Source organism: Salmo salar, chromosome 18, assembly GCF_965601325.2.
Source record: "Salmo salar chromosome 18, fSalSal1, whole genome shotgun sequence".
NCBI lineage: Eukaryota > Metazoa > Chordata > Actinopteri > Salmoniformes > Salmonidae > Salmo > Salmo salar.
This window is the reverse complement of record NC_138308.1, coordinates 94,648,164-94,675,278: the sequence shown is the minus strand read 5'-3', so window position 1 is coordinate 94,675,278 and position 27,115 is coordinate 94,648,164. Positions and strand designations below refer to the sequence as shown.

At 46.5% G+C, this 27,115-nt stretch overlaps 1 protein-coding gene across 3 annotated transcripts in view; it reads right to left on the bottom strand.

Moving 5' to 3' along the window:
- The window catches only part of exoc6b (exocyst complex component 6B), a 171,569-nt gene that overhangs the window by 125,376 nt on the left and 19,078 nt on the right, over positions 1 to 27,115 (bottom strand). For all 3 annotated transcript variants that reach the window (XM_082965346.1, XM_045701642.2, XM_045701644.2), the window contains exons 2-6: positions 20,826 to 20,991; positions 20,328 to 20,375; positions 20,058 to 20,148; positions 19,113 to 19,158; positions 11,857 to 12,061 (exon numbers count right to left, since the gene is read on the bottom strand). In XM_082965346.1, the coding sequence (XP_082821472.1) occupies positions 11,857 to 12,061; positions 19,113 to 19,158; positions 20,058 to 20,148; positions 20,328 to 20,375; positions 20,826 to 20,957 (522 nt within the window). In that variant the 5' untranslated portion in view covers positions 20,958 to 20,991. The remainder of the gene's footprint in view (positions 1 to 11,856; positions 12,062 to 19,112; positions 19,159 to 20,057; positions 20,149 to 20,327; positions 20,376 to 20,825; positions 20,992 to 27,115) is intronic.

Sequence of the window (27,115 nt, the reverse complement as noted above, 5' to 3'; positions counted from 1 at the left end):
CCTAGCTGGTTACTGACGTCACTAAATATGACGTTAGAGAACAGAGAACTAGAGTATCCTAGCTGGTTACTGACGTCACTAAATATGACGTTAGAGAACAGAGAACTAGAGTATCCTAGCTGGTTACTGACGTCACTAAATATGACGTTAGAGAACAGAGAACTAGAGTATCCTAGCTGGTTACTGACGTCACTAAATATGACGTTAGAGAACAGAGAACTAGAGTATCCTAGCTGGTTACTGACGTCACTAAATATGACGTTAGAGAACAGAGAACTAGAGTATCCTAGCTGGTTACTGACGTCACTAAATATGACGTTAGAGAACAGAGAACTAGAGTATCCTAGCTGGTTACTGACGTCACTAAATATGACGTTAGAGAACAGAGAACTAGAGTATCCTAGCTGGTTACTGACGTCACTAAATATGACGTTAGAGAACAGAGAACTAGAGTATCCTAGCTGGTTACTGACGTCACTAAATATGACGTTAGAGAACAGAGAACTAGAGTATCCTAGCTGGTTACTGACGTCACTAAATATGACGTTAGAGAGAACAGAGAACTAGAGTATCCTAGCTGGTTACTGACGTCACTAAATATGACGTTAGAGAACAGAGAACTAGAGTATCCTAGCTGGTTACTGACGTCACTAAATATGACGTTAGAGAACAGAGAACTAGAGTATCCTAGCTGGTTACTGACGTCACTAAATATGACGTTAGAGAACAGAGAACTAGAGTATCCTAGCTGGTTACTGACGTCACTAAATATGACGTTAGAGAACAGAGAACTAGAGTATCCTAGCTGGTTACTGACGTCACTAAATATGACGTTAGAGAACAGAGAACTAGAGTATCCTAGCTGGTTACTGACGTCACTAAATATGACGTTAGAGAACAGAGAACTAGAGTATCCTAGCTGGTTACTGACGTCACTAAATATGACGTTAGAGAACAGAGAACTAGAGTATCCTAGCTGGTTACTGACGTCACTAAATATGACGTTAGAGAACAGAGAACTAGAGTATCCTAGCTGGTTACTGACGTCACTAAATATGACGTTAGAGAACAGAGAACTAGAGTATCCTAGCTGGTTACTGACGTCACTAAATATGACGTTAGAGAACAGAGAACTAGAGTATCCTAGCTGGTTACTGACGTCACTAAATATGACGTTAGAGAACAGAGAACTAGAGTATCCTAGCTGGTTACTGACGTCACTAAATATGACGTTAGAGAACAGAGAACTAGAGTATCCTAGCTGGTTACTGACGTCACTAAATATGACGTTAGAGAACAGAGAACTAGAGTATCCTAGCTGGTTACTGACGTCACTAAATATGACGTTAGAGAACAGAGAACTAGAGTATCCTAGCTGGTTACTGACGTCACTAAATATGACGTTAGAGAACAGAGAACTAGAGTCTCCTAGCTGGTTACTGACGTCACTAAATATGACGTTAGAGAACAGAGAACTAGAGTCTCCTAGCTGGTTACTGACGTCACTAAATATGACGTTAGAGAACAGAGAACTAGAGTCTCCTAGCTGGTTACTGACGTCACTAAATATGACGTTAGAGAACAGAGAACTAGAGTCTCCTAGCTGGTTACTGACGTCACTAAATATGACGTTAGAGAACAGAGAACTAGAGTATCCTAGCTGGTTACTGACGTCACTAAATATGACGTTAGAGAACAGAGAACTAGAGTATCCTAGCTGGTTACTGACGTCACTAAATATGACGTTAGAGAACAGAGAACTAGAGTATCCTAGCTGGTTACTGACGTCACTAAATATGACGTTAGAGAACAGAGAACTAGAGTCTCCTAGCTGGTTACTGACGTCACTAAATATGACGTTAGAGAACAGAGAACTAGAGTCTCCTAGCTGGTTACTGACGTCACTAAATATGACGTTAGAGAACAGAGAACTAGAGTCTCCTAGCTGGTTACTGACGTCACTAAATATGACGTTAGAGAACAGAGAACTAGAGTCTCCTAGCTGGTTACTGACGTCACTAAATATGACGTTAGAGAACAGAGAACTAGAGTCTCCTAGCTGGTTACTGACGTCACTAAATATGACGTTAGAGAACAGAGAACTAGAGTCTCCTAGCTGGTTACTGACGTCACTAAATATGACGTTAGAGAACAGAGAACTAGAGTCTCCTAGCTGGTTACTGACGTCACTAAATATGACGTTAGAGAACAGAGAACTAGAGTATCCTAGCTGGTTACTGACGTCACTAAATATGACGTTAGAGAACAGAGAACTAGAGTATCCTAGCTGGTTACTGACGTCACTAAATATGACGTTAGAGAACAGAGAACTAGAGTATCCTAGCTGGTTACTGACGTCACTAAATATGACGTTAGAGAACAGAGAACTAGAGTATCCTAGCTGGTTACTGACGTCACTAAATATGACGTTAGAGAACAGAGAACTAGAGTATCCTAGCTGGTTACTGACGTCACTAAATATGACGTTAGAGAACAGAGAACTAGAGTATCCTAGCTGGTTACTGACGTCACTAAATATGACGTTAGAGAACAGAGAACTAGAGTATCCTAGCTGGTTACTGACGTCACTAAATATGACGTTAGAGAACAGAGAACTAGAGTATCCTAGCTGGTTACTGACGTCACTAAATATGACGTTAGAGAACAGAGAACTAGAGTATCCTAGCTGGTTACTGACGTCACTAAATATGACGTTAGAGAACAGAGAACTAGAGTATCCTAGCTGGTTACTGACGTCACTAAATATGACGTTAGAGAACAGAGAACTAGAGTATCCTAGCTGGTTACTGACGTCACTAAATATGACGTTAGAGAACAGAGAACTAGAGTATCCTAGCTGGTTACTGACGTCACTAAATATGACGTTAGAGAACAGAGAACTAGAGTATCCTAGCTGGTTACTGACGTCACTAAATATGACGTTAGAGAACAGAGAACTAGAGTATCCTAGCTGGTTACTGACGTCACTAAATATGACGTTAGAGAACAGAGAACTAGAGTATCCTAGCTGGTTACTGACGTCACTAAATATGACGTTAGAGAACAGAGAACTAGAGTATCCTAGCTGGTTACTGACGTCACTAAATATGACGTTAGAGAACAGAGAACTAGAGTATCCTAGCTGGTTACTGACGTCACTAAATATGACGTTAGAGAACAGAGAACTAGAGTATCCTAGCTGGTTACTGACGTCACTAAATATGACGTTAGAGAACAGAGAACTAGAGTATCCTAGCTGGTTACTGACGTCACTAAATATGACGTTAGAGAACAGAGAACTAGAGTATCCTAGCTGGTTACTGACGTCACTAAATATGACGTTAGAGAACAGAGAACTAGAGTATCCTAGCTGGTTACTGACGTCACTAAATATGATGTTAGAGAACAGAGAACTAGAGTATCCTAGCTGGTTACTGACGTCACTAAATATGATGTTAGAGAACAGAGAACTAGAGTATCCTAGCTGGTTACTGACGTCACTAAATATGATGTTAGAGAACAGAGAACTAGAGTATCCTAGCTGGTTACTGACGTCACTAAATATGATGTTAGAGAACAGAGAACTAGAGTATCCTAGCTGGTTACTGACGTCACTAAATATGATGTTAGAGAACAGAGAACTAGAGTATCCTAGCTGGTTACTGACGTCACTAAATATGATGTTAGAGAACAGAGAACTAGAGTATCCTAGCTGGTTACTGACGTCACTAAATATGATGTTAGAGAACAGAGAACTAGAGTATCCTAGCTGGTTACTGACGTCACTAAATATGACGTTAGAGAACAGAGAACTAGAGTATCCTAGCTGGTTACTGACGTCACTAAATATGACGTTAGAGAACAGAGAACTAGAGTATCCTAGCTGGTTACTGACGTCACTAAATATGACGTTAGAGAACAGAGAACTAGAGTATCCTAGCTGGTTACTGACGTCACTAAATATGACGTTAGAGAACAGAGAACTAGAGTATCCTAGCTGGTTACTGACGTCACTAAATATGACGTTAGAGAACAGAGAACTAGAGTATCCTAGCTGGTTACTGACGTCACTAAATATGACGTTAGAGAACAGAGAACTAGAGTATCCTAGCTGGTTACTGACGTCACTAAATATGACGTTAGAGAACAGAGAACTAGAGTATCCTAGCTGGTTACTGACGTCACTAAATATGACGTTAGAGAACAGAGAACTAGAGTATCCTAGCTGGTTACTGACGTCACTAAATATGATGTTAGAGAACAGAGAACTAGAGTATCCTAGCTGGTTACTGACGTCACTAAATATGATGTTAGAGAACAGAGAACTAGAGTATCCTAGCTGGTTACTGACGTCACTAAATATGATGTTAGAGAACAGAGAACTAGAGTATCCTAGCTGGTTACTGACGTCACTAAATATGATGTTAGAGAACAGAGAACTAGAGTATCCTAGCTGGTTACTGACGTCACTAAATATGATGTTAGAGAACAGAGAACTAGAGTATCCTAGCTGGTTACTGACGTCACTAAATATGATGTTAGAGAACAGAGAACTAGAGTATCCTAGCTGGTTACTGACGTCACTAAATATGATGTTAGAGAACAGAGAACTAGAGTATCCTAGCTGGTTACTGACGTCACTAAATATGATGTTAGAGAACAGAGAACTAGAGTATCCTAGCTGGTTACTGACGTCACTAAATATGATGTTAGAGAACAGAGAACTAGAGTATCCTAGCTGGTTACTGACGTCACTAAATATGATGTTAGAGAACAGAGAACTAGAGTATCCTAGCTGGTTACTGACGTCACTAAATATGATGTTAGAGAACAGAGAACTAGAGTATCCTAGCTGGTTACTGACGTCACTAAATATGATGTTAGAGAACAGAGAACTAGAGTATCCTAGCTGGTTACTGACGTCACTAAATATGATGTTAGAGAACAGAGAACTAGAGTCTCCTAGCTGGTTACTGACGTCACTAAATATGACGTTAGAGAACAGAGAACTAGAGTATCCTAGCTGGTTACTGACGTCACTAAATATGACGTTAGAGAACAGAGAACTAGAGTATCCTAGCTGGTTACTGACGTCACTAAATATGACGTTAGAGAACAGAGAACTAGAGTATCCTAGCTGGTTACTGACGTCACTAAATATGATGTTAGAGAACAGAGAACTAGAGTCTCCTAGCTGGTTACTGACGTCACTAAATATGATGTTAGAGAACAGAGAACTAGAGTATCCTAGCTGGTTACTGACGTCACTAAATATGATGTTAGAGAACAGAGAACTAGAGTATCCTAGCTGGTTACTGACGTCACTAAATATGATGTTAGAGAACAGAGAACTAGAGTATCCTAGCTGGTTACTGACGTCACTAAATATGATGTTAGAGAACAGAGAACTAGAGTATCCTAGCTGGTTACTGACGTCACTAAATATGATGTTAGAGAACAGAGAACTAGAGTATCCTAGCTGGTTACTGACGTCACTAAATATGATGTTAGAGAACAGAGAACTAGAGTATCCTAGCTGGTTACTGACGTCACTAAATATGATGTTAGAGAACAGAGAACTAGAGTATCCTAGCTGGTTACTGACGTCACTAAATATGATGTTAGAGAACAGAGAACTAGAGTCTCCTAGCTGGTTACTGACGTCACTAAATATGACGTTAGAGAACAGAGAACTAGAGTCTCCTAGCTGGTTACTGACGTCACTAAATATGACGTTAGAGAACAGAGAACTAGAGTATCCTAGCTGGTTACTGACGTCACTAAATATGACGTTAGAGAGAACAGAGAACTAGAGTATCCTAGCTGGTTACTGACGTCACTAAATATGATGTTAGAGAACAGAGAACTAGAGTATCCTAGCTGGTTACTGACGTCACTAAATATGACGTTAGAGAGAACAGAGAACTAGAGTATCCTAGCTGGTTACTGACGTCACTAAATATGATGTTAGAGAACAGAGAACTAGAGTATCCTAGCTGGTTACTGACGTCACTAAATATGACGTTAGAGAACAGAGAACTAGAGTATCCTAGCTGGTTACTGACGTCACTAAATATGATGTTAGAGAACAGAGAACTAGAGTATCCTAGCTGGTTACTGACGTCACTAAATATGATGTTAGAGAACAGAGAACTAGAGTCTCCTAGCTGGTTACTGACGAGGAAAAGGGCAGGGTGAGGAGACAAAGACAGGGGGATGATGGTAAAGGGGACAAGGACAGAATGAGTAAAAGTGGGACACCTTTCTGTTTTTTCTGACAGGGAATTATTTGTTAAATAAGGAGCTTTGAGAGACAAGACACTGTGTGTGTGTATGTGGTAACTAGATACAGGTGATCAATCTTGTTCCACTTCATAGACAGAGAAATGTGAGATGTACTACTGAAAATTCCCCAGTGGAAGTGAACTTTCTCCTACTGAACTTAGAGGAAAAAAGAACGAACAGAGAGAGAGAGGGAGAACAGAGAGAGAGAGAGAGAGGGAGAACAGAGAGAGAGAGAGAGAGAGAGAGGGAGAACAGAGAGAGAGAGAGAGAACAGAGAGAGAGAGAACAGAGGAGAGAGAGAGAACAGAGAACAGAGAGAGAACAGAGGAGAGAGAGAATGAAGAGATGAATATAGAATGAAAGAGAGTCACTGCATGACAAAGATTCAATTTGAGGAGAGAGGAGGAGGATACCTTCCAGGAGAAGGACAAGGAGATGACAGAACTGATATAGACAAAAAAAAAAAGGAATTAAGAGCAAGTGAGTGAAGAAGGGAAAAGACGTGTGCATAATTTGGACATGAGCGTTCCGATTCGATCTCCCAATTCCCTCCTCCCTCGTCTGAACCCCCACCCCTCCTCTCCTCCTCCTCCTCACCCCTCCTCTCCTCTCCTCCTAGTAGACAATAGCCCCATTATGAGAAGGCCTAAATGGACGCTACTATTTATTTTCAGAGGCAACGTCCCAAATGACACCCTATTCCCTATATAGTGCACTACTTTAGACCAGGGCTGACACCCTATTCCCTATATAGTGCACTACTTTAGCCCAGGGCTGACACCCTATTCCCTATATAGTGCACTACTTTAGCCCAGGGCTGGCACCCTATTCCCTATATAGTGCACTACTTTAGCCCAGGGCTGGCACCCTATTCCCTATATAGTGCACTACTATAGACCAGGGCCCTATTCCCTATATAGTGCACTACTTTAGACCAGGGCTGATACCCTATTCCCTATATAGTGCACTACTTTAGACCAGGGCCCTATTCCCTATATAGTGGTACTACTTTAGACCAGGGCCCTATTCCCTATATAGTGCACTACTTTAGACCAGGGCCCTATTCCCTATATAGTGCACAACTTTAGACCAGGGCCCTATTCCCGAAATATAGCACTACTTTAGACCAGGGCCCTATGGGGGTAGTTAGAGGAATTAAAACAATTACAGAAAATCAGAGTGAGTCCATCCATCCATCCCTCCCTGTGTGTGTGTGTGTGTGTGTGTGTGTGTGTACGAACAACCTATTAGTGGTCTGGTATGATGGGGAAGTGATGGAGTGGCAGGAAAGCAGACAGATGGTGAAGGAATGGAGAGGTAGAGGAGAAAAGAAGGAAGAGAGAAGAGCGAGAGCGTAGTCCTAGACATATGGAATCAAGCCGTTCTATTTGGGCTATTCTGAGGTTACTAGAGTTTAACTGTTGGTCTCCGACCACAGAGCCAAGATTCCACTACAGTTACAGGACCATCCCAAATGGCCCCCTATTCCCTATATAGGGCACTACTATAGACCAGGACTGGCACCCTATTCCCTATATAGTGCACTACTATAGACCAGGGCCCTATTCCCTATATAGTGCACTACTATAGACCAGGGCCCTATTCCCTATATAGTGCACTACTATAGACCAGGGCCCTATTCCCTATATAGTGCACTACTATAGACCAGGACTGGCACCCTATTCCCTATATAGTGCACTACTATAGACCAGGACTGGCACCCTATTCCCTATATATAGTGCACTACTATAGACCAGGACTTGAACCCTATTCCCTATATAGTAGTTTATAGTAGTGCACAATATAGGGAATAGGGTGCCATTAGGCCCTATTTGTCTGTTCAAAGCGTAACTAACCAGAGCTAGGGTCAGATTTCAGCCTAATGGTTCAGGATGTGTGTGTGTGTTGAACAGGGTCTAGTGGTTCAGGATGTGTGTGTGTGTGTGTGTGTGTGTGTGTGTGTGTGTGTGTGTGTGTGTGTGTGTGTGTTGAACAGGGTCTAGTGGTTCAGGATGTGTGTGTGTGTGTGTGTGTGTGTGTGTGTGTGTGTGTGTGTGTGTGTGTTGAACAGGGTCTAGTGGTTCAGGATGTGTGTGTGTGTTGAACAGAGTCTAGTGGTTCAGGATGTGTGTGTGTGTGTGTGTGTGTGTGTGTGTGTGTGTGTGTGTGTGTGTGTGTGTGTGTGTGTGTGTGTGTGTGTGTTGAACAGGGTCTAGTGGTTCAGGATGTGTGTGTGTGTGTGTGTGTGTGTGTTGAACAGGGTCTAGTGGTTCAGGATGTGTGTGTGTGTGTGTGTGTGTGTGTTGAACAGGGTCTAGTGGTTCAGGATGTGTGTGTGTGTTGAACAGGGTCTAATGGTTCAGGATGTGTGTGTGTGTGTGTGTGTGTGTGTGTGTGTGTGTGTGTGTGTGTGTGTGTGTGTGTTGAACAGGGTCTAGTGGTTCAGGATGTGTGTGTGTGTGTGTGTGTGTGTGTGTTGAACAGGGTCTAATGGTTCAGGATGTGTGTGTGTGTTGAACAGGGTCTAATGGTTCAGGATGTGTGTGTGTGTTGAACAGGGTCTAATGGTTCAGGATGTGTGTGTGTGTGTGTGTGTGTGTGTGTGTTGAACAGGGTCTAATGGTTCAGGATGTGTGTGTGTGTTGAACAGGGTCTAATGGTTCAGGATGTGTGTGTGTGTGTGTGTGTGTTGAACAGGGTCTAATGGTTCAGGATGTGTGTGTGTGTGTGTGTGTGTGTTGAACAGGGTCTAATGGTTCAGGATGTGTGTGTGTGTTGAACAGGGTCTAATGGTTCAGGATGTGTGTGTGTGTGTGTGTGTGTGTGTGTGTGTGTGTGTGTGTGTGTGTGTGTGTGTGTGTGTTGAACAGGGTCTAGTGGTTCAGGATGTGTGTGTGTGTTGAACAGGGTCTAATGGTTCAGGATGTGTGTGTGTGTGTGTGTGTGTGTTGAACAGGGTCTAATGGTTCAGGATGTGTGTGTGTGTGTGTGTGTGTGTGTGTTGAACAGGGTCTAATGGTTCAGGATGTGTGTGTGTGTTGAACAGGGTCTAATGGTTCAGGATGTGTGTGTGTGTTGAACAGGGTCTAATGGTTCAGGGTGTGTGTGTGTGTGTGTGTGTGTGTGTGTGTGTGTGTGTGTGTGTGTGTGTGTTGAACAGGGTCTAATGGTTCAGGATGTGTGTGTGTGTTGAACATGGTCTAATGGTTCAGGATGTGTGTGTGTGTTGAACAGGGTCTAATGGTTCAGGATGTGTGTGTGTGTGTGTGTGTGTGTGTGTGTGTGTGTGTGTGTGTGTTGAACAGGGTCTAATGGTTCAGGATGTGTGTGTGTGTGTGTGTGTGTGTGTGTGTGTGTGTTGAACAGGGTCTAGTGGTTCAGGATGTGTGTGTGTGTTGAACAGGGTCTAATGGTTCAGGATGTGTGTGTGTGTGTGTGTGTGTGTGTGTGTGTGTGTGTGTGTGTGTGTGTGTGTGTGTGTGTTGAACAGGGTCTAATGGTTCAGGATGTGTGTGTGTGTTGAACAGGGTCTAATGGTTCAGGATGTGTGTGTGTGTGTGTGTGTGTGTGTGTGTGTGTGTGTGTGTGTGTGTGTGTGTTGAACAGGGTCTAATGGTTCAGGATGTGTGTGTGTGTGTGTGTGTGTGTTGAACAGGGTCTAATGGTTCAGGATGTGTGTGTGTGTGTGTGTGTGTGTGTGTTGAACAGGGTCTAATGGTTCAGGGTGTGTGTGTGTGTGTGTGTGTGTGTGTGTGTGTGTGTGTGTGTGTGTGTGTGTTGAACAGGGTCTAATGGTTCAGGATGTGTGTGTGTGTTGAACAGGGTCTAATGGTTCAGGATGTGTGTGTGTGTGTGTGTGTGTGTGTGTGTGTGTGTGTGTGTGTGTTGAACAGGGTCTAATGGTTCAGGATGTGTGTGTGTGTGTGTGTGTGTGTGTGTTGAACAGGGTCTAATGGTTCAGGATGTGTGTGTGTGTTGAACAGGGTCTAATGGTTCAGGATGTGTGTGTGTGTTGAACATGGTCTAATGGTTCAGGATGTGTGTGTGTGTGTGTGTGTGTTGAACAGGGTCTAATGGTTCAGGATGTGTGTGTGTGTGTGTGTGTTGAACAGGGTCTAATGGTTCAGGATGTGTGTGTGTGTTGAACAGGGTCTAATGGTTCAGGATGTGTGTGTGTGTGTGTGTGTGTGTTGAACAGGGTCTAATGGTTCAGGATGTGTGTGTGTGTTGAACAGGGTCTAATGGTTCAGGATGTGTGTGTGTGTGTGTGTGTGTTGAACAGGGTCTAATGGTTCAGGATGTGTGTGTGTGTTGAACAGGGTCTAATGGTTCAGGATGTGTGTGTGTGTTGAACAGGGTCTAATGGTTCAGGATGTGTGTGTGTGTTGAACAGGGTCTAATGGTTCAGGATGTGTGTGTGTGTTGAACAGGGTCTAATGGTTCAGGATGTGTGTGTGTGTTGAACAGGGTCTAATGGTTCAGGATGTGTGTGTGTGTTGAACAGGGTCTAATGGTTCAGGATGTGTGTGTGTGTTGAACAGGGTCTAATGGTTCAGGATGTGTGTGTGTGTTGAACAGGGTTAGATTAAGGCTAAAAGGAATACTTCCTAGTTTTAGTACAATTAATGCTGCAGCTCTTTCTACCGTTAGTCCTCTACTGACACCTAGAGGATGAGGAGGGTAATTGCACCAGAGAATACCTGAACGGTGCTGTAGACACATATGTAGGATCTTTCACTATCCCACTCCTCACCCTTTCCCTCCTCCCTCTGCAACCACCTTCTTTCACCCAGAATGTTGTCCACAAACACACAATCCATCTCTACCAGTGACAGCACAGCTCAACACACACACAACTGTCGCCAGTGTGTGTGTGTGTGTTGTTGGCAGGGCTATACAGAAATCCTTGTTTCGAGCCGTTTTATCAGGACAATATGTTGAGAGAAGAACAACACCAGTTCACTAACCGCCGTCCTCTTTACTTTGTCTCTGTTAATCAGATGCAGGTGTAGTCTTTACTACATTTCTGGAGAGACGTACACACTGCAGGACACACTTCTATCAACACATACTTCAACTGTCCTTCTGTGTCCCGAGGCCAAGTGGAGAGACACGGCTGGGAGACAGAAGGGAGAGAGAGAGACAGAAGGGGGAGAGAGAGAGACAGAAGGGGGAGAGAGAGAGACAGAAGGGGGAGAGAGAGACAGAAGGGGGAGAGAGAGAGAAGGGGGAGAGAGAGAGAAGGGGGAGAGAGAGAGAAGGGGGAGAGAGAGAGAAGGGGGAGAGAGAGAGAAGGGGGAGAGAGAGAGAAGGGGGAGAGAGAGAGAAGGGGGAGAGAGAGAGAGAAGGGGGAGAGAGAGAGAAGGGGGAGAGAGAGAGAAGGGGGAGAGAGACAGAAGGGGGAGAGAGAGAGAGACAGAAGGGGGAGAGAGAGAGAGACAGAAGGGGGAGAGAGAGAGAGACAGAAGGGGGAGAGAGAGAGAGACAGAAGGGGGAGAGAGAGAGAGAGGGAGAAGGGGGAGAGAGAGAGAGACAGAAGGGGGAGAGAGAGAGAGGGAGAAGAGAAGTCACCTGTTTCATAGCGGTCTCTCCTATCTTTTCGCTGTGTTTCCGAATAGACTCCAGGAAGTCTTTGAGTTGAGACATGGCTGTGTCTCTGATGAGGGTCCTCAGTCTGGGGATATTGTCAGACATGATGGAACAGAACCTGTACTTGCCCGCTCTGGGGAGACACGTCTGTTCCAGCTGCTCTAGAGTCCGCAGCGCCGGGTAGTACCTACAAACACACACAGGATTAACAGAACCTGTACTGGCCCGCTGTAAGAAGACAGGAACTGGAAGAGACCTCCAAGGTCTGCAACACTAGGGAGTAGCTTAACAAGGAACAGAAGGGTTAATACACACACACACACACACACACACACACACTAACTGAAACTACTCCAACATAACCTAAAGAGGGACGTCCCGGCAGTGAAGAAAGGGATTCAAAAACACCATCCCCGGCCTGCGAAGCAAGCAGCTTGGCCCCTGCCTGCAAAGCAAGCAGCTTGGCCCCTGCCTGCAAAGCAAGCAGCTTGGCCCCTGCCTGCAAAAGCAAGCAGCTTGGCCCCTGCCTGCAAAGCAAGCAGCTTGGCCCCTGCCTGCAAAGCAAGCAGCTTGGCCCCTGCCTGCGAAGCAAGCAGCTTGGCCCCTGCCTGCAAAGCAAGCAGCTTGGCCCCCGCCTGAGAAGGAGAAGAAGAGAAGGCAGGGAGTCTAATAGAGAATAAATCTAGAATCCTGTAAGTGGGAAAGCATTGAGACACATACAGAGGTATTGCACAACATTCAATTCCTCACACACTGACACGACACACACAGTGTCTTGGCCGACCTCTCCACTCCCCCTGTGCTGTGGGCCAAACGGCAGGATGGAGAGAATGAGAGAAGAAACGAGAGGAAAGACACAAACAAACAACAATTTATGACCCACAAGGAACATCAACAGGTCAGCCTTAGGCCAGAGAGAGAGAGAGAGAGAGAGAGGACGGGGGGGACCTACCCTAGAGAGAGAGGAGGGGTAGAGAGAGAGAGGAGGGGTAGAGAGAGAGAGGACGGGGGGGACCTACCCTAGAGAGAGAGGAGGGGTAGAGAGAGAGAGAGAGAGAGAGAGAGGAGGGGTAGAGAGAGAGAGGAGGGGTAGAGAGAGAGAGAGGAGGGGTAGAGAGAGAGAGAGGAGGGGTAGAGAGAGAGAGAGGAGGGGTAGAGAGAGAGAGAGGAGGGGTAGAGAGAGAGAGAGGAGGGGTAGAGAGAGAGAGAGGAGGGGTAGAGAGAGAGAGGAGGGGTAGAGAGAGAGAGAGGAGGGGTAGAGAGAGAGAGAGGAGGGGTAGAGAGAGAGAGAGGAGGGGTAGAGAGAGAGAGGAGGGGTAGAGAGAGAGAGGAGGGGTAGAGAGAGAGAGGAGGGGTAGAGAGAGAGAGGAGGGGTAGAGAGAGAGAGGAGGGGTAGAGAGAGAGAGGAGGGGTAAAGAGAGAGAGGAGGGGTAAAGAGAGAAAGGAGGGGTAAAGAGAGAGAGGAGGGGTAAAGAGAGAGGAGGGGTAGAGAGAGAGAGGAGGGGTAGAGAGAGAGGAGGGATAGAGAGAGAGGAGGGGTAGAGAGAGAGAGGAGGGGTAGAGAGAGAGAGGAGGGGTAGAGAGAGAGGAGGGGTAGAGAGAGAGAGGAGGGGTAGAGAGAGAGAGGAGGGGTAAAGAGAGAGAGGAGGGGTAAAGAGAGAAAGGAGGGGTAAAGAGAGAGAGGAGGGTAAAGAGAGAGGAGGGGTAGAGAGAGAGAGGAGGGGTAGAGAGAGAGGAGGGATAGAGAGAGAGGAGGGGTAGAGAGAGAGAGGAGGGGTAGAGAGAGAGAGGAGGGGTAGAGAGAGAGGAGGGGTAGAGAGAGAGAAGGGGTAGAGAGAGAGAGGAGGGGTAAAGAGAGAGAGAGGAGGGGTAGAGAGAGAGAGGAGGGGTAAAGAGAGAGAGAAAGGGGGGTAGAGAGAGAAAGGGGGGTAGAGAGAGAAAGGGGGTAGAGAGAGAGGAGGGGTAGAGAGAGAGGAGGGGTAGAGAGAGAGGGGAGGGGTAGAGAGAGAGAGGGGTAAAGAGAGAGAGGAGGGGTAGAGAGAGAGAGGAGGGGTAGAGAGAGAGAGGAGGGGTAGAGAGAGAGAGGAGGGGTAGAGAGAGAGAGGAGGGGTAGAGAGAGAGAGGAGGGGTAGAGAGAGAGAGAGGAGGGGTAGAGAGAGAGGAGGGGTAGAGAGAGAGGAGGGGTAGAGAGAGAGAGGAGGGGTAGAGAGAGAGAGGAGGGGTAGAGAGAGAGAGGAGGGGTAGAGAGAGAGGAGGGGTAGAGAGAGAGAGGGGTAAAGAGAGAGAGGAGGGGTAGAGAGAGAGAGGAGGGGTAGAGAGAGAGAGGAGGGGTAGAGAGAGAGAGGAGGGGTAGAGAGAGAGAGGAGGGTTAGAGAGAGAGAGGAGGGTTAGAGAGAGAGGAGGGGTAGAGAGAGAGAGGAGGGGTAGAGAGAGAGAGGAGGGGTAGAGAGAGAGAGGAGGGGTAGAGAGAGAGAGGAGGGGTAGAGAGAGAGAGGAGGGGTAGAGAGAGAGAGGAGGGGTAGAGAGAGAGAGGAGGGGTAGAGAGAGAGAGGAGGGGTAGAGAGAGAGAGGAGGGGTAGAGAGAGAGAGGAGGGGTAGAGAGAGAGAGGAGGGGTAGAGAGAGAGAGGAGGGGTAGGAGAGGAGAGAGGAGGGGTAGAGAGAGAGAGGAGGGGTAGAGAGAGAGAGGAGGGGTAGAGAGAGAGGAGGGGTAAAGAGAGAGAGGAGGGGTAGAGAGAGAGAGGAGGGGTAGAGAGAGAGAGGAGGGGTAGAGAGAGAGAGGAGGGGTAGAGAGAGAGAGGAGGGGTAGAGAGAGAGGAGGGGTAGAGAGAGAGAGGAGGGGTAGAGAGAGAGAGGAGGGGTAGAGAGAGAGAGAGGAGGGGTAGAGAGAGAGGAGGGGTAGAGAGAGAGAGGAGGGGTAGAGAGAGAGAGGAGGGGTAGAGAGAGAGAGGAGGGGGTAGAGAGAGAGAGGAGGGGTAGAGAGAGAGGAGGGGTAAGAGAGAGAGGAGGGGTAGAGAGAGAGAGGAGAGGAGGGTGGGTAGAGAGAGAGGGGGGGTAGAGAGAGAGAGGAGGGGTAGAGAGAGAGAGGAGGGGTAGAGAGAGAGAGGAGGGGTAGAGAGAGAGAGAGGAGGGGTAGAGAGAGAGAGGAGGGGTAGAGAGAGAGAGGAGGGGTAGAGAGAGAGAGGAGGGGGTAGAGAGAGAGAGAGAGGGGTAGAGAGAGAGAGGAGGGGTAGAGAGAGAGAGGAGGGGGTAGAGAGAGAGAGGAGGGGTAGAGAGAGAGAGGAGGGTAGAGAGAGAGAGGAGGGGTAGAGAGAGAGAGGAGGGGTAGAGAGAGAGAGGAGGGGTAGAGAGAGAGAGGAGGGGTAGAGAGAGAGGAGGGGTAGAGAGAGAGAGGAGGGGTAGAGAGAGAGAGAGGAGGGGTAGAGAGAGAGAGGAGGGGTAGAGAGAGAGAGGAGGGGTAGAGAGAGAGAGGAGGGGTAGAGAGAGAGAGGAGGGGGGCCGGGAACCTCTACATCCAAGCCCCTCCAGCAGATCCAACAAGGTTGGAAAGCAATGTGGTGACATTTCCAACAAATACAGTGAAACATGTCTCCCTCTGGTGGCCAAGTAGGCACCGCAGCAGAGGACAAGACGGAGCAGACGAGGGAGGAGGAAAGAGAGGAAAACAGTGGACAGGGGATAGAGAAACGTGTTGACACAAAGAGACAGAATGAGAGGGGGGGGGATAGAGAAACGTGTTGACACAAAGAGACAGAATGAGAGGGGGGGGGATAGAGAAACGTGTTGACACAAAGAGACAGAATGAGAGGGGGGGGGATAGAGAAACGTGTTGACACAAAGAGACAGAATGAGAGGGGGGGGGATAGAGAAACGTGTTGACACAAAGAGACAGAATGAGAGGGGGGGGGGAATAGAGAAATGTGTTGACACAAAGAGACAGAATGAGAGGGGGGGGGAATAGAGAAACGTGTTGACACAAAGAGACAGAATGAGAGGGGGGGGGATAGAGAAACGTGTTGACACAAAGAGACAGAATGAGAGGGGGGGGGATAGAGAAACGTGTTGACACAAAGAGACAGAATGAGAGGGGGGGGGGATAGAGAAACGTGTTGACACAAAGAGACAGAATGAGAGGGGGGGGATAGAGAAACGTGTTGACACAAAGAGACAGAATGAGAGGGGGGGGGGATAGAGAAACGTGTTGACACAAAGAGACAGAATGAGAGGGGGGGGGGATAGAGAAACGTGTTGACACAAAGAGACAGAATGAGAGGGGGGGGGGATAGAGAAACGTGTTGACACAAAGAGACAGAATGAGAGGGGGGGGGATAGAGAAACGTGTTGACACAAAGAGACAGAATGAGAGGGGGGGGGGATAGAGAAACGTGTTGACACAAAGAGACAGAATGAGAGGGGGGGGGGATAGAGAAACGTGTTGACACACAGAGACAGAATGAGAGGGGGGGGGGATAGAGAAACGTGTTGACACAAAGAGACAGAATGAGAGGGGGGGGGGATAGAGAAACGTGTTGACACAAAGAGACAGAATGAGAGGGGGGGGGATAGAGAAACGTGTTGACACAAAGAGACAGAATGAGGGGGGGGGGGGATAGAGAAACGTGTTGACACAAAGAGACAGAATGAGAGGGGGGGGGATAGAGAAACGTGTTGACACAAAGAGACAGAATGAGAGGGGGGGGGAATAGAGAAACGTGTTGACACAAAGAGACAGAATGAGAGGGGGGGGAATAGAGAAACGTGTTGACACAAAGAGACAGAATGAGAGGGGGGGGGGATAGAGAAACGTGTTGACACAAAGAGACAGAATGAGAGGGGGGGGGATAGAGAAACGTGTTGACACAAAGAGACAGAATGAGAGGGGGGGGGATAGAGAAACGTGTTGACACAAAGAGACAGAATGAGAGGGGGGGGGATAGAGAAACGTGTTGACACAAAGAGACAGAATGAGAGGGGGGGGGGATAGAGAAACGTGTTGACACAAAGAGACAGAATGAGAGGGGGGGGATAGAGAAACGTGTTGACACACAGAGACAGAATGAGAGGGGGGGGGGATAGAGAAACGTGTTGACACAAAGAGACAGAATGAGAGGGGGGGGGGATAGAGAAACGTGTTGACACACAGAGACAGAATGAGAGGGGGGGGGGATAGAGAAACGTGTTGACACAAAGAGACAGAATGAGAGGGGGGGGGATAGAGAAACGTGTTGACACAAAGAGACAGAATGAGAGGGGGGGGATAGAGAAACGTGTTGACACAAAGAGACAGAATGAGAGGGGGGGGGATAGAGAAACGTGTTGACACAAAGAGACAGAATGAGAGGGGGGGGGAATAGAGAAATGTGTTGACACAAAGAGACAGAATGAGAGGGGGGGGAATAGAGAAACGTGTTGACACAAAGAGACAGAATGAGAGGGGGGGGGGATAGAGAAACGTGTTGACACAAAGAGACAGAATGAGAGGGGGGGGATAGAGAAACGTGTTGACACAAAGAGACAGAATGAGAGGGGGGGGGATAGAGAAACGTGTTGACACAAAGAGACAGAATGAGAGGGGGGGGGAATAGAGAAACGTGTTGACACAAAGAGACAGAATGAGAGGGGGGGATAGAGAAACGTGTTGACACAAAGAGACAGAATGAGAGGGGGGGGGGATAGAGAAACGTGTTGACACAAAGAGACAGAATGAGAGGGGGGGGGATAGAGAAACATGTTGACACAAAGAGACAGAATGAGAGGGGGGGGGGATAGAGAAACGTGTTGACACAAAGAGACAGAATGAGAGGGGGGGGGATAGAGAAACGTGTTGACACAAAGAGACAGAATGAGAGGGGGGGGGATAGAGAAACGTGTTGACACAAAGAGACAGAATGAGAGGGGGGGGAATAGAGAAACGTGTTGACACACAGAGACAGAATGAGAGGGGGGGGGGATAGAGAAACGTGTTGACACAAAGAGACAGAATGAGAGGGGGGGGGATAGAGAAACGTGTTGACACAAAGAGACAGAATGAGAGGGGGGGGGGATAGAGAAACGTGTTGACACAAAGAGACAGAATGAGGGGGGGGGGATAGAGAAACGTGTTGACACAAAGAGACAGAATGAGAGGGGGGGGGGGATAGAGAAACGTGTTGACACAAAGAGACAGAATGAGGGGGGGGGGATAGAGAAACGTGTTGACACAAAGAGACAGAATGAGAGGGGGGGGATAGAGAAACGTGTTGACACAAAGAGACAGAATGAGAGGGGGGGGGATAGAGAAACGTGTTGACACAAAGAGACAGAATGAGAGGGGGGGGGGGATAGAGAAACGTGTTGACACAAAGAGACAGAATGAGAGGGGGGGGGATAGAGAAACGTGTTGACACAAAGAGACAGAATGAGAGGGGGGGGGAATAGAGAAACGTGTTGACACAAAGAGACAGAATGAGAGGGGGGGGGGATAGAGAAACGTGTTGACACAAAGAGACAGAATGAGAGGGGGGGGGGATAGAGAAACGTGTTGACACAAAGAGACAGAATGAGAGGGGGGGGGGATAGAGAAACGTGTTGACACAAAGAGACAGAATGAGAGGGGGGGGGATAGAGAAACGTGTTGACACAAAGAGACAGAATGAGAGGGGGGGGGGATAGAGAAACGTGTTGACACAAAGAGACAGAATGAGAGGGGGGGGATAGAGAAACGTGTTGACACACAGAGACAGAATGAGAGGGGGGGGATAGAGAAACGTGTTGACACAAAGAGACAGAATGAGAGGGGGGGGGGATAGAGAAACGTGTTGACACAAAGAGACAGAATGAGAGGGGGGGGGATAGAGAAACGTGTTGACACACAGAGACAGAATGAGAGGGGGGGGGGATAGAGAAACGTGTTGACACAAAGAGACAGAATGAGAGGGGGGGGATAGAGAAACGTGTTGACACAAAGAGACAGAATGAGAGGGGGGGGGGATAGAGAAACGTGTTGACACAAAGAGACAGAATGAGAGGGGGGGGGGGGATAGAGAAACGTGTTGACACACAGAGACAGAATGAGAGGGGGGGGGATAGAGAAACGTGTTGACACAAAGAGACAGAATGAGAGGGGGGGGATAGAGAAACGTGTTGACACAAAGAGACAGAATGAGAGGGGGGGGATAGAGAAATGTGTTGACACAAAGAGACAGAATGAGAGGGGGGGGGGGGGGGGTGGCAAACGAATGTTCCAAAATAATATCAATACCTTTTTTGAGTCATCTGTTCCTGTAGTTTGTTGTACATCTCCAACACTGAGACAGAGACACAGACAGGTCATTTATCAACTGGATAACTGTGTCTACCAGCCACCAGCTATTTACCTGCTATGTGATGCTACGTAGTGCGTTATAGTCCCCTCTATGTCATGCGTTATAGTCCCCTCTATGTCATGCGTTATAGTCCCCTCTATGTCATGCGTTATAGTCCCCTCTATGTCATGCGTTATAGTCCCCTCTATGTCATGCGTTATAGTCCCCTCTATGTAATGCGTTATAGTCCCCTCTATGTAATGCGTTATAGTCCCCTCTATGTCATGCGTTATAGTCCCCTCTATGTAATGAGTCGCTCTGGATAAGAGCGTCTGCTAAATGACTAAAATGTAAATGTAAAATGATGTAATGCGTTATAGTCCCCTCTATGTAATGTGATCTGTTGTCCTGATCATTGTTGTGTGTGTACCTGGTAGGCAGTGTGTGTGTACCTGGTAGGCAGTGTGTGTGTACCTGGTAGGCAGTGTGTGTGTGTACCTGGTAGGCAGTGTGTGTGTGTACCTGGTAGGCAGTGTGTGTGTGTACCTGGTAGGCAGTGTGTGTGTGTACCTGGTAGGCAGTGTGTGTGTGTACCTGGTAGGCAGTGTGTGTGTACCTGGTAGGCAGTGTGTGTGTACCTGGTAGGCAGTGTGTGTGTACCTGGTAGGCAGTGTGTGTGTACCTGGTAGGCAGTGTGTGTGTACCTGGTAGGCAGTGTGTGTGTACCTGGTAGGCAGTGTGTGTGTACCTGGTAGGCAGTGTGTGTGTACCTGGTAGGCAGTGTGTGTGTACCTGGTAGGCAGTGTGTGTGTACCTGGTAGGCAGTGTGTGTGTACCTGGTAGGCAGTGTGTGTGTACCTGGTAGGCAGTGTGTGAGTACCTGGTAGGCAGTGTGTGAGTACCTGGTAGGCAGTGTGTGAACTTGTCGATGGATGTGGCGATGTTTCTCTGTTGCAGGCGACACAGTCTCAACTCATCCATACAGGTTAACAGCTTGAGAGAGAGAGAGAGAGAGAGAGAGAGATGGGGGTAACAAAAATGGAGGAAGAGGAAGAGGAGGATTGGAGAAGAGGTGGAGAAAGATCTCAGTTGATTAGTCCTGAAATTGCATGAATTATTGATCAACTGTCAGATGATCTGTTTTGACAATGATGTTGGTTATGATGTCATACCCCTTTCCCATCGTCCTGGAGACGTTGGTTGGTCTCAGTCACCTGACTCTGAAAAAGGAGGAAAACAACCAATCAGAGAGAATCGTAATTGGTCACTCCCCTCCCATTCCCCTTCTCTCCTCTCTGCAACTTGCTCCCGGTCTGCCTTCTCTCCTCTCTGCAACTTGCTCCCGGTCTGTCTTCTCTCCTCTCTGCAACTTGCTCCCGGTCTGCCTTCTCTCCTCTCTGCAACTTGCTCCTGGTCTGCCTTCTCTCCTCTCTGCAACTTGCTCCCGGTCTGCCTTCTCTCCTCTCTGCAACTTGCTCCCGGTCTGCCTTCTCTCCTCTCTGCAACTTGCTCCCGGTCTGCCTTCTCTCCTCTCTGCAACTTGCTCCCGGTCTGCCTTCTCTCCTGCCATCATCCCCTCTCCTCCTCCTGGAGTCAACAAAGTCTTTGAAGTCTCCTCCTCTCATCTCCCCCTCTCCTCATCTCTCCCCCCTCTCCTCATCCCCCCTCACCTTGAGTTTCTGTGCTTCTCCCCTGACTTTGAGTAGTTCAGTGATGGAGTCAACGAAGCCTTGGAAATGGTGGTTACACATCTTTTCGATGTCTCTGTCATGGTTACGAATCCTCCCGTCCAGCTTCACCATAAACAAGCCATGTTCCTGGCCGTCATACACAGACCTGGAGAAAACAACAAAACCAACGTTTATCCAAACACATTTACAATCTCAGGGATACTTTTGTTTGTACTGGGTGTCCACAAAGGGAATAAAAAAAACTGGCATTGAGGGAGGGGCCACCCCCTCTACCCAGCAGGTGGGGGCCACTACACCCCCTAACCACTACACCCCCTAACCAGCAGGTGGGGGCCACTACACCCCCCCCCCCTAACCAGCAGGTGGGGGCTACTCCACCCCCTAACCACTCCACCCCCCCCTAGCCAGCAGGTGGGGGCCACTACACCCCCCCCCCTACCCAGCAGGTGGGGGCCACTACACCCCCCCCCTACCCAGCAGGTGGGGGCCACTACACCCCCCCCCCTACCCAGCAGGTGGGGGCCACTACACCCCCCCCCTACCCAGCAGGTGGGGGCCACTACACCCCCCCCCCCTACCCAGCAGGTGGGGGACACTACACCCCCCCCCCTACCCAGCAGGTGGGGGCCACTACACCCCCCCCCTACCCAGCAGGTGGGGGCCACTCCACCCCCCCTAACCAGCAGGTGGGGGCCACTACACCCCCCCCTAACCAGCAGGTGGCGCCATAAACAGTATAGTGGTGTATCTGTAGGGTCTGGATAGGTATAAACAGTATAGTGGTGTATCTGTAGGTTCTGGATAGGTATAAACAGTATAGTGGTGGATCTGTAGGGTCTGGATAGGTATAAACAGTATAGTGGTGGATCTGTAGGGTCTGGCTAGGTATAAACAGTATAGTGGTAGGGTCTGGATAGGTATAAACAGTATAGTGGTAGGGTCGGGATAGGTATAAACAGTATAGTGGTGGATATGTAGGGTCGGGATAGGTATAAACAGTATAGTGGTGGATATGTAGGGTCTGGATAGGTATTAACAGTATAGTGGTAGGGTCTGGATAGGTATAAACAGTATAGTGGTGTATCTGTAGGGTCTGGATAGGTATAAACAGTATAGTGGTAGGGTCTGGATAGGTATAAACAGTATAGTGGTGGATATGTAGGGTCTGGATAGGTATTAACAGTATAGTGGTAGGGTCTGGATAGGTATAAACAGTATAGTGGTGTATCTGTAGGGTCTGGATAGGTATTAACAGTATAGTGGTGTATCTGTAGGGTCTGGATAGGTATAAACAGTATAGTGGTGTATCTGTAGGGTCTGGATAGGTATAAACAGTATAGTGGTGTATCTGTAGGGTCTGGATAGGTATAAACAGTATAGTGGTGTATCTGTAGGGTCTGGATAGGTATAAACAGTATAGTGGTGTATCTGTAGGGTCTGGATAGGTATAAACAGTATAGTGGTGGATCTGTGGGGCTGGATAGGTATAAACAGTATAGTGGTGTATCTGTAGGGTCTGGATAGGTATAAACAGTATAGTGGTGTATCTGTAGGGTCTGGATAGGTATAAACAGTATAGTGGTGTATCTGTAGGGTCTGGATGGTATTACCAGTATGAATGGATATTCCATTCACCCAGTTCAATGTAACAGTGATGGGTTTAGGATACTGTCCTTCATATTCACCCAGTTCAATGTAACAGTGATGGGTTTAGGATACTGTCATTCATATTCACCCAGTTCAATGTAACAGTGATGGGTTTAGGTTACTGTCATTCATATTCACCCAGTTCAATGTAACAGTGATGGGTTTAGGATACTGTCCTTCATATTCACCCAGTTCAATGTAACAGTGATGGGTTTAGGATACTGTCCTTCATATTCACCCAGTTCAATGTAACAGTGATGGGTTTAGGTTACTGTCCTTCATATTCACCCAGTTCAATGTAACAGTGATGGGTTTAGGTTACTGTCATTCATATTCACCCAGTTCAATGTAACAGTGATGGGTTTAGGTTACTGTCATTCATATTCACCCAGTTCAATGTAACAGTGATGGGTTTAGGATACTGTCCTTCATATTCACCCAGTTCAATGTAACAGTGATGGGTTTAGGTTACTGTCATTCATATTCACCCAGTTCAATGTAACAGTGATGGGTTTAGGATACCGTCCTTCACCCAGTTCAATGTAACAGTGATGGGTTTAGGATACTGTCCTTCATATTCACCCAGTTCAATGTAACAGTGATGGGTTTAGGATACTGTCCTTCATATTCACCCAGTTCAATGTAACAGTGATGGGTTTAGGTTACTGTCATTCATATTCACCCAGTTCAATGTAACAGTGATGGGTTTAGGTTACTGTCATTCATATTCACCCAGTTCAATGTAACAGTGATGGGTTTAGGATACTGTCCTTCATATTCACCCAGTTCAATGTAACAGTGATGGGTTTAGGATACTGTCATTCATATTCACCCAGTTCAATGTAACAGTGATGGGTTTAGGATACTGTCCTTCATATTCACCCAGTTCAATGTAACAGTGATGGGTTTAGGTTACTGTCCTTCATATTCACCCAGTTCAATGTAACAGTGATGGGTTTAGGTTACTGTCATTCATATTCACCCAGTTCAATGTAACAGTGATGGGTTTAGGATACCGTCCTTCACCCAGTTCAATGTAACAGTGATGGGTTTAGGATACTGTCCTTCATATTCACCCAGTTCAATGTAACAGTGATGGGTTTAGGATACTGTCCTTCATATTCACCCAGTTCAATGTAACAGTGATGGGTTTAGGATACTGTCCTTCATATTCACCCAGTTCAATGTAACAGTGATGGGTTTAGGATACTGTCCTTCATATTCACCCAGTTCAATGTAACAGTGATGGGTTTAGGATACTGTCCTTCATATTCACCCAGTTCAATGTAACAGTGATGGGTTTAGGATACTGTCCTTCATATTCACCCAGTTCAATGTAACAGTGATGGGTTTAGGTTACTACATGATACTAGAATTCCCCCCTGAACCCATCATGAGGTTGTTACAACCTGGTCTATGAATGAAAGTTTACAACCAAGGTGCACAGTAGGGCTGAAACGGTTACCGGTTTCACGGTAAACCAAGACTCCCGCACAAGACTCCCGCACAAGACTCAAGGCTCATTGTAATTACTATCACTGTCTTCTTAAGACTCAATTGTATTTATGTAAATTGTACATGGGGGTCATTGCATATAGTCAAATGCAACACAGAAGATAGATTGCGTGTGTGTGTGTGTGTGTGTGTGTATAATAATTATAATGTAACACCAATAATACATTTACTATTCCCTTGTCTACAGAGTGGGCGTGCAGCTTGCAAACCCAGTGATGCTACTGGTCCCTCCTCTACAGTTGTGACACAGAAACTCCAGCAAGCATTTAAAAAAGGCAGGCTGCTTAGGCACCCACATCAACACATGCAAGACCTCACCGCAGCCCTTTCATATGACATCGCAAAGGACACGATGCAATTTCATATCGTTGAGAGAGCCTGGCTTTCTGAGGCTGATGAAGGTTGCCGTGCCTCACTACAAAGTGGCCATCACAAACATTATTTTCCCTAAGCCTGAAATCCCAAACCTGTACAACCAGGTTAAAGTTGATGTTGGGAAAAGTTTGGCTCAAAGGAACATGGTTTACTGCAACTACTGACCTCTGGACCAGTGAAAGCTTGGGGTGGTTAACCCTACATCAGCTTCACTATCAATTACCTCACCCCAGACTGGCAACTGGAATCAAACTGCCTGGAAACACAGTTCTTCCCAGAAGATCGCTCCTCTCATAACATCAGAGAGTTTTTTTGAGAATATGCTGGAAGAGCGGGTGCTCAACAAGAAAGACCTGGTCTGCATAACCACAGACAACGCAAGAAACATGATGAAGGCTTTTGAAGAGTTCCCAGATCTGTGACTTGGGTGCTTTCGGCCATCATTTGAACCTGGCCATCTCAAAAGGGCTCTGAAAATTCAGAGAGTTGACACAGCAGTCAAGGCCTGCCGTCATCTGGTCCAAGGCTTCTCACGGAGCTGGAGGAGAAGGAGAGAACTGAGAGAAAAGCAAGCTGCCCTCAACATGCCACAGAAGGCTCTGATCCATGATGTGGTGACCCGATGGGAGGGGGGGGATCTACACACAAGATGCTTGAGCGTTTCCTCAGCCAACAGCAGCCAGTCTGTGCGACACAGGCTGGAGAAAGAGGAACATGGCATCTGATGACCAAGGATGCCGACATAAGGTGTCATGGGAGCAACTGTGCCAACTCCTTGAACCTCTGAGCGAGTTTACAGATGCACTTGCCTCAGAGACACTGTCAGCCATCAAGCCTGTCCTGGACCACATCACCCGTGATGTTCTGGTGGAAAGAGATACAGAGCCATCCCAGACCAAGGAGATGAAAAGGGTATTTGTTGTTTGTTGGTTTTCAATATAAAACTTGGTGAAATAATTTCAGTGTATCAGTACGTTTTCAACATTTCCAGCACATTTGAACAATATCGCGATAATACTGATAACAGTGATCATTTTGGTCACTATAATCGTGATATGAAATGTTCATACCGTTTCATCTCTGGTGCACATGGTAGAGAGAACTTGGGAGTAATCGAGGTGACAGACAGTGACACATTCAATACAGCCTTGCACACTTTTGCCTGCATCTAGCTGATCTAGGGTGTAATCATTAGTCCAAACCGTTGCAAAATGTTACGTTTTGGAACTAAAACTAGAGTTCATTGGACAAATTCAGGTAGGTCGATTCCCGTTTGGTCCCGTTTAAGAAACATTTTGCAATAGAATTGGCCGAATGAATACACCCCTGATCACCTGCACACACAGTTCACTTTCATAGCAGCCACATACAAACAGCATCATCACATCTACCTGCTCTCCTCATTTTCCTTTCACTTGAAGACTTCAGTGCACAACACAACAGCTGTCTATGACCAGGTGGGGGGGGAAAAAAAACAATTCCAAGCCAAACCTTCATACCATAACCGCTAAACACACCCTACATCATTGATCACCATATTAGCTAACGTCATAGTCAACATAGCTACCAGAACTAACTCATTAGTAAACCCACAATCCAAATGGTGTAGTAGTGTTCAGCAAGAAGTTTAGTAGTTACACAGGCGGGCCCCAGTGGCAAGACATTGATAAAACCGAATGCTTACCATGACTTGGAAGAGTTGGAGTGTTGGATAGCCTTAGCCAGCTAGCTAACAAACATACTTCCTCTCTGAGTCAGGTTGTTGAGTAGGGCAAATAAGCTGCATTAGCTTACGTGAAACTGAATATAAAAAGAATACAACTAAATCTCTGCTGCGTTTCCTTATTTTTAAAATAAATACATTTGTTCAAAACGGATCAACTATTGTCTTTCTCTCTCTTTGAATAAACTACTCAACACATTTTATGTGGTGCTACCTAGCTGTAGCTTATGCTTTTAGTACTAGATTCATTATCTGATCCTTTGATTGGGTGGACACATGTCAGTTCATGCTGCAAGAGCTCTGATATTTTGATGACTTCCGGAGGACGTCCTCCAACCTACAGAATTATTGTGTAATTCTACGGAAGCGGGTGAGAACCATGAACCTCTGAGGTTTTGTATTGAAGTCAATGTACCCAGAGGAAGACAGAAACTAGCTGTCCTCCGGCTACACCATGGTGCTACCTTACAGAGTGCTGCTGAGGCTACTGTAGACCATTGCAAAACAGTGTGTTTTAATCAATTATTTGTTGACGTGAATATATTTATTATTTAATACATTTATATCTAAAAAGTATAACTTATTTCTTAAAGTTTCACTATTTTTCTTTTTATTTAATTCACAGAGGATGTTACTCCCCCCCTCTGAGGAAGAGCCTCCAATGGCACAGAGTTTTCCCCTCCCCTCTCCCAGACAGTTCCAGATGAATTATTGCTTGAGAAATTTCTCTTTGCTAAGAAGCTATTTTTGTTTCTTTTTGACCATTTTAATTGAAAACAATCACAGTAAGGTACTTAATTGTTACCCAGAAATATGATAGAGAAAAATGGATGTTATTGGAACTTAAAAATATATTTTTTAAATTACATTTTCCCTTTGACCCATTACAAAACGAGTAGAAATTGCATGAAATTAGCTATAAAACAGCTAAATGATGTGGCCAAGACGGCCTCTAATATTTTCGGCTAAATGTTTAAATCATTTGGGAGTAGAATGTCCTTTTAAAAAG